This window comes from Temnothorax curvispinosus, unplaced genomic scaffold (assembly GCF_003070985.1).
Source record: "Temnothorax curvispinosus isolate PA1 unplaced genomic scaffold, ASM307098v1 QBEX01013839.1, whole genome shotgun sequence".
Lineage (NCBI taxonomy): Eukaryota > Metazoa > Arthropoda > Insecta > Hymenoptera > Formicidae > Temnothorax > Temnothorax curvispinosus.
Genome location: NW_020223619.1, coordinates 73,143 through 89,464, shown reverse-complemented (window position 1 = coordinate 89,464; position 16,322 = coordinate 73,143). Strand labels below are relative to the sequence as shown.

The 16,322-nt window shown below is 33.8% G+C and overlaps 1 protein-coding gene across 5 annotated transcripts in view; it reads left to right on the top strand.

The window, feature by feature from the left end:
* The window catches only part of LOC112464047 (FH1/FH2 domain-containing protein 3), a 138,059-nt gene extending 121,905 nt beyond the window's left edge, over positions 1-16,154 (top strand). For 4 of the 5 annotated variants that reach the window (XM_025030819.1, XM_025030818.1, XM_025030820.1 and 1 more), the window contains 5 exons: positions 571-713; positions 1,246-1,513; positions 1,865-1,988; positions 6,259-6,429; positions 15,039-16,154. In XM_025030819.1, the coding sequence (XP_024886587.1) occupies positions 571-713; positions 1,246-1,513; positions 1,865-1,988; positions 6,259-6,429; positions 15,039-15,112 (780 nt within the window). In that variant the 3' untranslated portion in view covers positions 15,113-16,154. Of the gene's footprint in view, positions 1-570; positions 714-1,245; positions 1,514-1,864; positions 1,989-6,258; positions 6,430-8,884; positions 8,973-15,038 lie in introns of all 5 variants that reach the window. The other variant, XM_025030823.1, reaches the window with a different exon arrangement.
* The last annotated feature ends 168 nt before the right edge of the window (positions 16,155-16,322 follow it).

Sequence of the window (16,322 nt, the reverse complement as noted above, 5' to 3'; positions counted from 1 at the left end):
AAATTTATTTGCTTGTGTCTCCATAATTTTTTCATTGGAATTTTATTCTTTCCCATCGCCTACGTCACATCAGTAATTTGGAATCTATGTAAACTAAATTATTTTTGGAATTCTTTTACTATTGATTCTGATTTATTTTATCAATGCAGACAATGATAGCTTCGATTGTACTATGTGCGTTTTTTAAATGAGTCTTTTTTTCTCTGATGATAATTTTTTAGTAGATAATATCTCTCAAAGATTAATGACATAGCTTTGAAAAGAAAAAATAGATCAGAAGATATAAAATTAATTAAAGAAAATTTCAAAATAGAAAATAGAAATAAAATAGAAACAATTGCAAACAGTTGCATATTTTTCATAATTTACATGAATATTATAATCCTATAAACACACGACACCTTTTATAAGTAAATAAAGTTGTTTTTAAAAAGATAATATAAAAGGATAAAGGAAAGAAAGAAAGTTACTTTTGTATCTCTCTCAGATAAATTATTAAACTCCTCGTACATTTCCTTGAAGACAATTGGAATAGCTTCCTCGGCACCGCCAACGCGGTTCTGCTTTCAGATTGGCGCGGTAACGAGAGCCTCGAAAATCGATTTCGACGAGCTGGCGGCGAACATCGCGAAACTCGAGAACGAGTGCAAAGCGTCTTGGGACCATCTCAAGCTCATTGCGAAGCACGATGGTTCTACGATGATGAAGGTCAAGTGAGTATAATTCCCGCTGAGTTTCTCAGCCCCCGAACCAATTTCCGAGATTCTCTCTTTCTTTCTCTCTCTCCCCCTTTTCCCCCTATCTCTCTCTCTCTTTCTCTCTCTCATTCTGCCTCTTTCTGCGAGTCTTCCTGAGTGTTCGCGTTTAAGAAGTCCCGAGTGGCTTCGATAAATTCGGGATAGAGTTTTTTTCCGGTGAAACTGGCTGCCGTCCAAGTGGAGCTTCCATTAATTACCGAATGGACATTTTCTCCTCCCTCGAGTCTTTCTTTTTCCATCCGTTCTTTCTGCCGACAATCATTCGCACTGCACCTTGTATTCTGCCATAGATCTACCTTTTTATTTTTTGTATCATTTTTAATTAATTTTTATCTTTTAATCACACATATACACACACATTTCTAGTTTATATTTTATTTTATAATTGAGGGAATTTATTAGAATTATTAAAAGTTTTACATGTTCCACAATTACTCGCTGAAATATATTTTTTGGAAAAATACATCATTTTGTTTTTATATCGCAGAATGTCTGATTTCCTTGCCGATTGCGCCGAAAGGATAATCGTCTTAGACATCGTGCACAGACGTATCATAAACCGTTTCCGCAAATTCATTCTGTGGCTCGGTATACCATTGCATAGGGTACAAGACACAAAGCCAAACGAGTTTTGTAGGATTGTGTCCGAATTTGCTCTGGAGTACAGGACCACCAGGGAACGAGTGATACAGCAGCTCGAGAAGAAAGCCAATCATCGAGAACGCAATAAGACCAGAGGAAAGATGATAACAGAGGTAAACTATTTTCGTTTTGTATCTTTCGTTGAAAATATCATAACAAAATTTTATGAACTATACTTATATCGGATTAGATTAGTCACCATTCATTGGTATTAATAGCAGTATCAATATTAATTAGATTAGGATAAAGTGTCAACTAAATTTTTTCTCTTACGGTTTTTATATTTGCAATTTTGTGATATAAATATAAGTACTATGAAAAATTATTTTTTAATATTGTGTTTTTATATTCGGATAAAGTTATTTAAATTATTATTTTTGCTTTTATGGTATATTACTCTTATAAGATTTTGCGCGCATCTTTCGCAAGTTTACTGTAAAATCTTGATGTTGTTCTTATTACAGGTTGGCAAGTTTCGTACAAAAGAGGATCGAGCGGACGCGGAACTCAGACAACTACTTGGCAGTGACATTTCAGACGTCGAGAGTATCCATGGCACTTTACCATGGAGAAGACAGAAGAAAGACGGTAAGTTTTAATCTTTTTCCTAGATCTTGCTTCTTCCCATTTTAGCGCACTATATTTTTATATTAGTTTATTTCTTGCGTAAAGAATTTTGCCTAATAAATATGCAGTAAATAATATCTTTTATTCTATGTTATACACAGTTAATAACGATAAGTAATTTAAGTTGAAAATTATTTGAAATGCAGAATGTTGCACAATGTTTCATGTTTTCTGAAATATTTAGCAATCCATTATGCTCCATTACACAACATAATATAATAAACGCAATAGTATAGAGACAAAATTATTTCAACTTATTTCTATATATTACAAATACAAATAACTTGGACGATTTATAATACATCAATTTCTTTTTTAACGAATAATTGATTTAAATATTGTGTCATTTATACGCATTACATTTTCCTGCTTTACAAGATTGTTTGATTTCCATGGAATAAATTGCAGAAATTTCACTTTTTTAATAAAATCTTTATATTGTTATTAAATTTTTTGCCATTAAAAATAGTTTTTCAGTTAGTTTCCCAATTTTATTGTAATGTACATTTAATTTGAATTTTTATTGGCAATATATTTCAATGAAAATATTCTGCATGATATACAGTTATGTGCAAAATAATAGCACCGGCTGAAAAAAATGAAGAAAATTCTTTTTTACAAAATTTTATTTTTTCATTGTTACCTTTTTGTAATAATGAGATGAGATGTTTCTATTAATTGATTTATGTTACAAAATAAAATAATATAATTTTTAGTTGATTAATTTTAAATATAGAATTTTCTTCGTTTTTTTAGCCGGTGCTATTATTTTGCACATAACTGTACAACTAGAAAAAAATGCATGATTTCTTGGAACATTATATGCATAAATATATATACATATGTTACAAAATTACAATCCAAATATTATGTACAAAATATACAATATGTATTAATGTGTATTCACATGAATCAAGTAAGAAATACACGTTAAATGTTCTCATTTTCGCGATAGGAATGAGATTTTATCACACACACATATATCGTGAACGATCATGACATGACTGCCGTTTTCTAGCCCCTATTTAGCTTCGCTTTTAACTCGCGCGAAAGTAACGCACTCTAAAAGACGACCGCGTCGTCGGCTGTTTCCGTATACCGCGGATAAGAACAAAGTGCGAGAATTTCTCTTCATCTCCGTAATGTTCCAGCTCGGCGGTGGCGGCGACGCGCGCGAGATAAATGTCGCCCTTAAGCAGCGGCTCTTGCAGGCAAGATTTAAGGATAGCGTCGGGTCATTTGACGACATTACCGGAAAACGAGAAGTAAATGCGTCGCCGTCTTTGTGATTGTACGGCGCGCGTTCGCGGACACTGTTCTTTTCTCCTTCCCCCCGCTCCCTCCCCCCGTGTTTAGCCGAACGTGAAACTTACCGGCGCGCATAAGTCCCCGTTCGTTATCTTTATTGCCTTCGCACGGGGGACTTATTCGGCAAAAGTTTCTCTTTTACGCGACTCGGAATTTTCTCGCCCGAAATTCGCGATGATGTTCGAGATTGCGTATACCCGCCGTATCGTTAAGCCGTAAATGTAACTTGGCTGGTAAGTAGCATTATCATTCAGCTACAAGAAGCGTTAAGGTAGGACGCGTCTTCGACGGTGTGTTGCTTCATAAATTCCGTATTCATGAGAGAAAAATTTCAACTTGAGTGGAATTTTTGTTTTACTCACTCTTTATTGCGCTTTACGCGCGCTATATAAGATATGGTAACTTTGCCTCAAGAGGGCAGAATGTAAAAGTAGTTAACTTCCAGGGGGAATATTCGAAGCGACGTGGATATTATTCGAGTCGGCGCGAAGAAATATCGCGTAAATAACGGCTTCTAAGAAATTTATTCCTAGAATTTGTTGAAAAGAATTCTATTGGACTCGATGTTATAAGTTTTATCGTAATATTGTTCACGAACTTGTTATCTTCCGTGCTATCTTCTTGCCAATTTTCTTTTCAGATAAGTCTCCACCAACTTGCTGTATTGTATTTATTATTTATGAATAGATATTCAATGAATTAGAAAGTTAGCATTTCTTTTATGAAGAATATTCCAAATTGGCCCACTTCTAAAGTTATCTGCTGTTGGAATTTGAATTTTTATAATTGTATTTAATAAGTATCTATAATATAATCTCTCGGAAAATTAAATTTAGTAATTGATAAAGATCAATCACGTTCAATTAATTACAAAATAAAGTGATTGACAAAACTAGTATGTTTATAAATATATATTTTTTAATTGTAGATCACTGAAAACTCTACTTTTTCCGCAGTTAGGCACATCTTCGATTGAATATTCGAAATGTTGCTTCTGTTCCGTTATGATTATAATACTACAATAATATAATTCGATGTTGGATTTAGCATGATTCGAATATCCATTCCGAGTAACGGAGATTCATTGTTATGTACGATGAAAACCCGCGGCAAAGCCATCCTGGGAAGAATATCCAACAGGCGCGACTGACACATCCTGGATCTCGTAAGACTATGTTACATTGTAACCGCGGATCACCACTTCCCTGAGGAAACGTGGAATTTTTATTCCTGCTCTCGCAGAGGAAGGCGGGGGGAGGGGTACGCGGTACGCGGAGGATTGGGTCGACTCAAGGAACAAGGGGTTGGTTCCTATCCAGCTCGTAAACCCGACCACGTGCATTACCGTGGCTGCGGCCATCATAACTTTTCTCTCCTATATTCTCGTGTATGCTCCGACATAAAGTATCTAAACGTCCCGTCTAAGTCGCGTTGGCGTTTCCAGCTGGATATGACGGCTCTCCAGTTCAACAGCTGGAAAAACCTCGCGAGTTGTGTGACAAGAATCGTGGAGGATAATGATTTATTTCACAATTTACTGAATAGTAATGATAATACTATGAACAAACTGACGTTAGAGATACAACGTTAATTATTATAACTGTTAAACTTTATATAGTCTTGCTTTCATGTTATTTTTATTATAGTATTCTGGTTAGAATACTATAGAATACTTAGAATACTTGTAGAATACTTTAGAAATAAAATTTTGATAATTATTGAAAAATGTAAATTCGATTTTTCAAAAATTATAAAGTTCTAAGGAAATTTTTCAAATGATTTAATGGTATCTAATATAACTTTCACTTTTCATTATTTTTTAAAATAAGAGCACGTTATGTAATATTTTAAAATTTGAATGTAACTGAAGCTATAAACAAATAATAAATATAAGATAGTGATATTTTATTTATACTGCTATTTAGTCGTTATTAAATGCAACTTTATGTATCTTACTTTCTTAATAATTGACCAACTTTCTTAATAATTAATATTAAAGGAATTGCATAACATTTTCTTAACTTATTCTTAATTAGGAATCTATCGTATATAATTCACTCCAATTGCTCACGCAACGAATGCAAGTAGGACATAGCATTATCAGGATCTGTAGATCGGATCAGCGAGCAAGAAGCCATTTGAAAGTGTTTAACATTCCTTATGGTAGAGCAACCACGAAAATGAATTGTCTAGATTGATCTACGGTCGTCAAAGAACGCGTAATAAGAGAGATTTAAGGATCTCTTCCTGCTTCTTTTCGTTTCGCCCATGAAAATTCTATTACCACCCTCTCATCTCCTTCCTACTTCGTCTCTTTTTCCACAGTCCTTGTATCGAGAGTGTACAGAACTGCCTCCGCGATAGCTTTTCTGGAACGAGTTTGAAAGAAGCTCTGGAAGAAATTCTGTGTATTTGACAGTTTCGAAGTTTCTGCCCCGCGGACTGAATGTGGTGATTGTAAGAAATGAAATAGTGAGACGAAGTGGAAGAAGAATCTTGTACGCAATTTCCTACAAAGGATTGTCTTTGGTCAAACATTTTCCTTCTTAAGCATATTTCCGCATGAATAAATAGAAAAATCTACCCTAGCCGACGAAATTGTATGCTTAGATGAAAATAATAATAGAGATAATATAACGAATCATCAACTTGCATCGTCATGATAATCATTATCGAGATAATCTCGTTTCTTTAAATAAATTTCTGAAAATGCATAAAAAATTTATAAATAGAAAAATTTTGTTCTTGTAACGAATTGACTATAAATTTAAATTTATTATGGATAAATTATTAACATATGCGACGTATGTATATTTTTTAGAAATAATGAAGAGATACGTAGTTTCGCTATGCTGCAGACGAAGCAATCTCAAAAAAATTTTAAAGTGTTCATAGAGTAGCAAGAAATCTTATTATGTTTTAGGACGTATAATTCCACTGGGCCCGGTACTCAGAGATGAAAGCACTAACGGTAACTTGGCTGATGGTGTTGACGAACTATTGGAATCGCTGGTGAAAACCGCGACGAAAACGCCAGCCACCAGAACCACACCACGCGAACGCAAAAGGACTAGACACGCCGATCGTAAGTCTTGTAAGTGTGATCCCAGCACCATGCACCCAGATTCTCCTCTCCTATCTTTATCGATCGGTCTCTGGTCGCGAAATTGATGTATCAGTCGCTAACTGATTCTAAAATGACAACATATCTGTATGGACGCAACATAGATTTAATTTCAAAATTTATTGCAAAACATCCATTAATTTCTTAAAGGTAATACCTTACGTAATAAATCAAAGCGCGACAATTAAAAATTTTAAAAGAAGTAAGTCATTAATTATAAGATGCTTGTAATACTACTTGTAGAAACTTGTAGAAATAATGTCAGCGCACATATGTTCATTCCCATATGTTAATTGCATTAGTTTCCATTTTATGATAGCGCTTCAGTATTATTTTGATGAGATAAAATAGAGTAAAGAAAAGATGAGAGAGAGATAAAATTGACAAGTAGAAAATTTGTCGTTAAAGATTTGTTGGTAACAGAAGGTACTGAGCGTTAACCACAGAATTTTCCAATAACTTCCAACGCCACGAGAGCCTTGAATTATTTGCCGTGCAATATACATTATTGATAACGGTTGGTCCACAGATAGAGCTATGAGGCCACCAGAGTCGATCGATAAACGAGAAGTTTGGAGATGTCGGCGTCGACGCCCTAGATCGAACATGTGATCGTATGCGTGTCGTCGATTCGGCCTACTTATACTTTCATGCACTTTATTAGCACCGCAATCTCTACTTTAATATCCGCGCTTCATTTATCTATCTCTCAGCTACTGTTATTATCGAAGTTTAATAACGTAGATCTTGTACCATACAATTTAAATCTTTGGCATAAGATGACTCGGACGGTGCTTTCAAAGTAAATGTGGAAATATGTAACATAAAATTATAAATGATAATAACGCGTAACTGTAGACAATATAAAACATAAAATATAATGAGAAGAGATATCCATGTATGTATATATGCATACATAATGTATACATGAAATGAATATTTAATGTTTCATAATTTAAAAATTTCAGGTACGTATAATTTTTTATTTAAAAGTTTTCTTTCCTCTTTCAAAAATTTTGATATTTGAAAGAATATTTTTTACTCATGATAAAGTCCAGAATATCATAATATGAGACTATTACATTCTTTAAATATTTCGATAATTTATTTTGTTCCAAATAATATATAATATATAATTTAATTTATTTTCTTCTTAAAATAAATCTTATTTGGGACACTTAAAAAGCGAAATTTGTTAACTATTAGAAATTAATTAGCTAAAATTCTACAATTTTTAATATTGATCGTTTTGTTAAAATTTTGCCGAGAAAGACTGGAATTATTGTTGAAAAATTTTTCAAAGAAAAATACTTGAAAATTTAATATGAATCTCACAAAACGTTCTACAGAGTGTAGAATACAGATAATGCGCGAATAAAATCTTGATGTAATTCTTACCAATCGTAAAAGAAATTTTGCTGGAAATTGCAGTTATTAGTGAGTGCAGAATTCACGCGCGAACATGATTGAATCTGGTATAACGGAAAATGCAGCAGTCTGATCGAGATAACGTAACGCGGGATAATGCCGGTAGATTGTGGCGTTTTTCCATTTCTGTTTTGCCAGCCCCAGTGATCGATCTTAGTAGGAAGTTGAAATAATCCTTCACTGGACCGATAGCGCGTAAATCTCACCGTAATCCGATCACCGAGTGCGTTGGCCGAGCCGTTGGTCTTTTCTCTCGCGATACTTATGATAAGCTGGTTCAGTACGCGTCCGAACGCTTCTAGCACGTACCCTTGTTTCACTATTATTGAGAGGAAAAACGGCATATTCAGCTTCAAGCAATTTATACTTTAGCAACTGTAAATGATTTCCTGTACTAAAATTTAAAAGTTTCTCAGCACGATTATACAATATTGTCGTTTACTATATGATTTAAAGTTTTAAAGTTATAACAAGTATTTTTAAAATAAAAATTCTTTATTATTGTTTGAAAGGGTCGAAGCCCTAACGTTAGTGAGGATATTGTATTTTGTTAAATTAAAATATAGCCTGCCAGAATAAAATGTAATAAATCCAAGAGCTCATATGCAAAATTTGAGACAAATTAAGAACTAACTGTAAAGGGATAACACTCTCTTATCGCTACGATAGCATGTTCGGCCTGTTAATGACTTTCCAAAAATACTTCTCGGGAGCGGAGAATCTATCCTGCTTTTTTTCCTTCCGTCTTATTCCGATCCATTCTTTGTTCAATTATCCCTCTCTGATCGAACCACGGAATCTGCGGTGATGGGATCTTCCTTTACCTTCATGTCATTGAACATGATCATTGAATCCACGGAGTGGATTCAGAGACTAGTGAGACTCTGACACGACTTAGGCACGCTCCAATAACTTTATTTCAATTAAGATTAGCGGCAACGCTTGCTAACGGGGTGGCCTAGCGTCTTCTTGCGTCTCTTTTCTTTCTGTCCGACAGTGAAGCGATCGCGCACCCGGGAGAACAACACTACGCCGGAGGGGTATCAACCCTGATGGGCCAGGTTTTCGTGATCTCTGCGATTAAGGTTCGGTGCTTTTCAGGTTTCTTCTTTACGGATCTCTTTCTTTTATCCAGCATGACGTGAACTGTCTGCATGATCTCTCTTGATTCACGTAATTGTCTTTTAATTTAGTTTACTAATACACATATTTGAAGACAATACGAAGATATATGAAGACATGCAGTTACTAATATCTATATTGATTTTGTGGCACGTTTATTAATAAAATTGTTAATTATTAACACGCGACGAGATTGGTACTTAACTATTTCGCTTCTCTTAAGTTGATTTCATCCAATTTATAAATTTAATTTGAAAAAACATATGTTTTTATCTTATTAAAATTACATCGTAGTCAAAATCGCGCAAACAGTTAAAATTGCATATTTGATATTTAACTTTTTCTATAATCAAAATTGAATGGACTAATGATATGATATCATTACTAAATAATATCTCGCTTTATCTATTAACATATCTATTAACTTAAATAATATCTCGCTTTTCATGAAAATATATTTAGATCACACGCCTTAGATTTAATTAAAAGAATAGCAATTATAAGAAAATATTCATAAAAGAATTACTAGCTTTTTAACGAATTACTATCACTTTTAACAAGCAATTGACTGTTTAAATATATTTTGCACGTTATTATCAAATCGATATTCGTATAATAGTTGTTTCTTCAATGAAAGCATTACGGAATATATACTACGACTTCTCGCGGAAAGCCAAAAGCTATTCGGAAACTTTGAGACTTTGCTTTTGGATAACCGAATACGTTAGGATCGCGCGCTTTAAACTTCATGCAATTTTAGTCTCCTATAATATGCATAAGTGAGGCTAAATTGCGCGTTTGAGAGGGGAGGAGGGGTAAGTAAAAAGTTTACTTTCTAAATGGAGACCGGGGTGTCTAAGTTTCTCGACTTAATAGAGACTTACGCAACGCAAGTGTCCCTCTCGCATGTGAACTTCTGACGCCTGGTATAACTCCACAGAGCGCATCTATTAGCATTTAAAGCTCGATACGAATGTTCTTGCCGCCCTCGTATGCATATATGGATGCATGAATATTTATAAATGTAATCCTTAGCAATGTTCATTTACGTCTTATCGAAATGGAAACTTCTGTGGAAATATCGGTCACCTGCAATCTTGATCTACCTAATACAGGGTGTTCCAGAACTAATGGCACAAAAGAAAGGGTGTTCCTACGTGAAAAATAAGTCAAAAATGTAGACTAAAACTTGGAAAGAATTTAAAAAAATAGTCTTGTGTTATTTGTAATTAGAATTATAAAGTTTCTAGAAAAGAAGGCAAGTTAGATTGATTTTTGAGATGGTCTAGAGAATGTTGGTAGAAAAAGAGTAAAGATAAAATACAGGTAAATAAAATCATTGAAAGAAAAATGGTGCTTCTTGAATGCGTCACTGAAAAGTGCTTAATGTAAATTTATTGAAAGCGACAGATATAAATGAATTCATTTTTCGATGTTTTTAAGATATTGAATCTTTTTGATATTATGTAAAGAAACTTGACGTTTGACTTACAAGGGGTACCTGCTTTCACTAGGATATTCTCATCGATTCGTCCGACACCGTGGTTTCGTAGCGAAATTATTGATGCGCCACGCTTGGATTGGCGTCGAATGATTTATCGGTGTGCGATCGTTTGAGCATAAACTATGATTTTGATTGCCATGCTAACGTCACGTCGAACATAAACCGCCAATCTATGGCTTGATATTTCGTATTATGGTAATTGCCCGACGTGTCGCTAGAAAGAGCATTAAAATTGGGAAACAAAAAATGTAATATTCTTCAGAATTACATTTGAAATAATTTTTTTTATAAAAATTTATTTTTTTAACGTTTATCAAAATGTATGTAATATTCTCTCTTTTAATTTAAATATATTCCCATATTTATTAAAACTTAACATTTAATGTTTAATTAAAGTTATATTATATTGCGATATTTAATCTATAATTAAATTTAATATTTGGCAATATTTGCTGATTCAGAAAATATTGAAATTATAATAATATCGTTATGAAGCTGAAAATCCAAATATAACAATAATAACATTTTCATAAAACATATTGTTATGAAAATTTATTACGCGCGCGATATTTATTTGTGAACACTTTAAAAACAATGTAATTATTAAATACGTTTGTAATATTTTTACACAATCTCGTTCTTGTTTGTACGATATATCATTTTCAATGATAATTGCCGCGACAATCTAGCATCTGGCAATCTCTTACAATATAATAACAATATATAATATCATATTAGACCATAATCGCATTTATTCGTACAACGGGAGCTCGCTGTCATTACAAATTTACGTAAAAGCTGGGAAAGATATCTGGTTGCAATGAAATCGGTTTACATTCCATTAACAACGCGTTAACAGCACAACGCGTAGGTTGCTTGTGTTCACGTGTGTTACCCGCCACGTGTAACAGCAAATAATCGGCCTGCGGACTTCATGTTTGTAAAGTCGCCAGAGCACGAGCGATTTAACTGAACAACATTAAATTGAAACGCCACACGGCACGAAACTCTATCGACGAGCAACAGGAAAATACGAGACAGAGAATTATTACCCGTTTATACATGGAAAAATAAAAAAAATCACGACAAATTAGCAGCTCACTTACAGTAACACGTAATAGAAGGCAAATCTGTTACATCTGTGAATATTTTAGTAATTTATACTGAGATTGCTGCTCGCAATGCTAATAAATACATATGTAAATTCCCGTGATGACATTCGCTCCGTTTATAATTTTACGTAATATCTTGCAAAGAATTATCCATAATTTATAAATGTTAGTATTAAAAATAAATCCTTGAAACGGGCAGTAAGAGCCAAGCGTGACGTTTAAACCGCTAAATTTTAGTTAGTATTAAAATTGTCATAAGAATATTAATTTCTAATTATGACAAACGAATATAAATATCAATCGAAGAAAAATGGAGCATTGAGCCGTAACAAGGTGTTGGTGTTCATATATTCTATACTTAAGTAAAGAAATAACGAATTATAATGTACATACTGTACATAGTGTACATATACATATATTCCAACTTAATAGACTGCGCGCCGCATATTTGTCGGACTTGAAACACAGCTATCTTGGAACATTAATATTCCCCTTCCCTCCCCGGAATTAAATCGAAACGATTTAATTGTTTAAAAAACTTACACTATGTACAGTATGTACATTATAATTCGTTACTTCTTTACTTAAGTATAGAATATATAAACACCAACACCTTGTTACGGCTCAATGCTCCATTTTTCTTCGATTGATTTCTAATCTTGTGAGCCTTTATTATTATGAATATAAATATCTTCACTTAAAATGTCATTATTTCTTGCTGTAAGAAAAGGGATTATATTATATATGGATTTACTCCTTTGCTTATTTGCTCTCTGCGCCTCTGCAAGCGCAAATGCGTTTATTGCGAGGATAACGAGAAGGATCAAAGGAATAGCGGGTAATTATCGAAGAAAGAAAAATACACGCGCAATGTTAGTAGTTTGCGATAGTATTGAGAGTCCTTTGTTACACGATACTAGATCAAAGAAGCTAATATTATCGATATCGAGGGTCCTCGGTGATAGCATTATTATCTCCGAGTAGATACTTCGAAGCACGTTCGGTGCGGTTGCTCGCGTTATCGATTCTATGTTTGCAAACCGTAATGAAACTGTAATTACCAGACAATGCGCTAATTTGTCGTTGACTTTAAATAAGCAGCATTAATTGTAGTAAGCATAGAGTGCGAAATAGTTAAAAATGTTGGCCTTTCTCGTATACTACTGTACTCTGTACTTCAAGACACAAAACTAAACAAAAAAATTTTAGTATCTAATAAATCACTTCCTATAATTAATCTTGAATTAAATTAAATTAAAGGGACAAAGTATATTTTTCTTATGATTTAAAATTTGTAAAAATAGTTTAGAAACTTAAATTTTACCGAAAATATATGGAATATCGCTTTCCTACTTTTTTATTTAAACTTCTTTGTCATTTTAACGGTGATATTTAAAAAAACGTTTTTTTTTCCAAAATAAACTTCTGCATTGCATACATTGTTAAATATTAAAGGACGAAATTTAAACCAATACCTTAAATTAAATAACATTTTGTTATTTTTAATTACCATGTGTGTTGAAATGTATTATTTTAACACAATACAGTATTATTTTTACTCTATTGATTTAATTAAATTAAATTAACTTTATTTTAGTTAAATTAACAACACTGAGTAAGAATAATAGTGACCTATAGGAATGGTTAAAAATGACTCAAATTTAGTATAAAATAGCACTCTTGTGTATGTGTAGGTATATCAATAAAATTTAAAAATAAATGTATTTAATTTTACATAACTTCTAATACTTTTGACTTATAAAAATAAAATTGTACAAGCATGCGTCTCCACATCTTTATGCAATTGTCAGTATTAATTTTGAGGGGGCAAGGGGGAGAAATTTCGAATCTATTTCAGTAATTTCCTGAATCCACCAACAGCCGTCGGCTTTCTAACTGTATTCCGAACAGTTTGTTTACTATCGGACATATCGGCAAACCATCACGTCGACTAATCTCCACACAAAGCGGCAAATTAACTCCCAGTTAATTATTTACGTGATCGAAATAGTGCGACATGTGTAACAGAATTCCGATATACACATGTGCACATTGATACTGCTATTAATATCACACCCGATTTTGCCGGTACTTCTATCGACGCATGAAACAATAAAACTAACAACGAACGGCTTGTTTTAATTATTAATTGTCAATTTTCTTTTATCTGTTTGCTGAACGTGGAGCCATTTAGCGATGTATTTTCTTTATACAACGATCGCTATAATTGCTAGTGGCAAATTAATTAAAATTTAGAAGTTTCAATGCACGATTAAATGTAAAGTTCCGACAGATGCTTGCAGTGTATTAATTAAAAATTGCTGAGTTTATTACAATTTTACATCAGACTAATGAAAGAGAGCTGTTAGCATAGAAAATATTAATTCAACATTTTATAGATGATGGATTAACATAAAAACGACATCGATGAAATTTTATTGTAATTATAAACTCATTGTCAGTTATTATACCCAGAGGCCCCCTCCTTGGAGGGAGAAGACCCCCCGCCCTCCGGGGAGAGGAGCGAGGGGAGTGTGGGATTCTACGCGTGTCGTAGACGACACGCGCAGCCTACCCACTAAAACCTCACGGATGTCCTTTGCCTCGCCAAACTGGGAGCATCCGGGAACATGATTATTGCCGATCCGAATTACTCCCACCTATGAGCCTAAGCTCTGAGGCCTTAAGCCTTGAATCGCGTATGAGGCGAGGTGTGGACCCCGCCTCCCCTTCCGTTGTTATGGGAGTATGGCTGACTCTCCGTAACCCCGCCGGGGAGCCAGCCTCCCTTCCTCCGGGCCTGTCCCCTGTCGGGGGAATTCTTCAATGGAATGCCTCAATAGAATTATAATTTTCTCACTTATCTCTTTTTATGTATATGTATACCATTCAAAATAATATTTCACTAGGAATCACGCTTTTAGAAAATATTTGTTTTTTTTGTGTGTGTTTTTGTCAATTTGTATTTTAAATACAAATCTTGTGTAAACTATATTAGAAATGTTATGTTGAAATACAATATAAATGTGTTACTAACGTCAAATTTATTTGTGATTTTACTTATCGTTTTCTCATTTTAATTTTTTTAATCGATAGAAGTTCTCAATAATTTAATAAATTTCCGGCAGAAGTTCCTGTATCAAGTACAATAGTAATTTCAAATACTTAAACTTTTGCACTTACTTTGGAAAACTCGGCGAAATATAAAATAAATTTGGTCTGTTTTAATAGATTAACAAAACAATTTTTTTTTATATAGAAAAATAATTGCGTAAGAAAGGTGAGAGGGAGACAATCACGTGAGACAATGTGATTGATTTAAAAAGTATTACGTCTTACGTCATTTTACATTTGCTTACAACAAAGTAAGGAATATTATCGACGCAAGCTACTATGTTGTGCTTCTTTTTCAGTGCGTCGAACGCTAAAGAACGGTCTCTCGGAAGAGGAAAAGAAGCACATCGCCGCCTACATCAAGGGCTATTGACTGTGATAATACTCGAAGGCGACGACATGCTCTCACGAAACGAGACGAAGAAAGAGCGAGACGTCGATATTGCGAAAGGGCGGAACGGTGAAAGCTCGGTGAAAACATTGCGATCCCCGTCGTAGATCTTTGACTATAGGATCCTGTCCTTCCCCATCAGAATTTTCCGAGATCAGACGGCACGACAATCGGCTCTGGAACGCGTCGCTGACGTTCGCCGAGTTCGATTTTTGCGTGAAGCCCCATGTGCACTTCGTGCGTGCACCTGCCGACTTGCTAAGACGGAATAATAAGTATGAGCAATAAACAGAAAAAAATATTGTAATTTTGTCGCGAATTAGACAAGTATTAATCGGTGATTTAGGCTTAAGCGAATGATCAAGTGAAGTAACATGTTCGTACGAGAAAGAATATCTCGCATGCATATTAGGAATTATTACATAGAAATTTCCTCGTAGAGAGACTTTTTTTATGTAGGTCCTTCTGTAAACAGTTTTGTTTTACAAAATTTTCCTTGTTCCATATGTAGAAGTTTCTGAAAGTCTCGAGACGCCGCGACTATGTAAGACTACATTTACGTTTTTTTTTTGTCTCTTTGAAAGTTATTACGTGCGTTATTTACGTATATATATTATATACATTTTACGTATCGTGCACGGTACTTCTCGAAAGATTCATTCGAATCATGGACGACAGGGTCGACTCGACAATCATATATGTGACAGCATGTGCCTCGACGAATTTTTATAATCGATCGATTTTTCAAGACCGACTACCGGAGTAATCGATAATTTTGCTCGCGTCGATCTTTACAACGAAGAAACAGCCATTTTGCATTATACGAAATAAATATATTCTAGAACGATTCCTGTCGAATAGCAAATATACTGATATATACCGGACGACATAAATCTGCCTAGCAACTTAATTATTTTAATTATCATTTTATTATTACGTTTCGTAGAAACGCATAATCGCGCAATTATTGTAACTTTTTGTGGAAATAATTCTTTAAATAAAAGGAGAAGCAATTATAAAAATAGATAGATTCTTTTTTCCTCTTTCAGAATATCTTTTCTTTTCAGAGGAAGGCAACTTATTTCAAAACTTAATAATTCCCGGATTTTTTAGAAGTTTATTCTCTACAAGACAAAAGGTAAGTTTTAGATTAAGTACATTGTATACAATGATCAAACATAAAATAATAAAG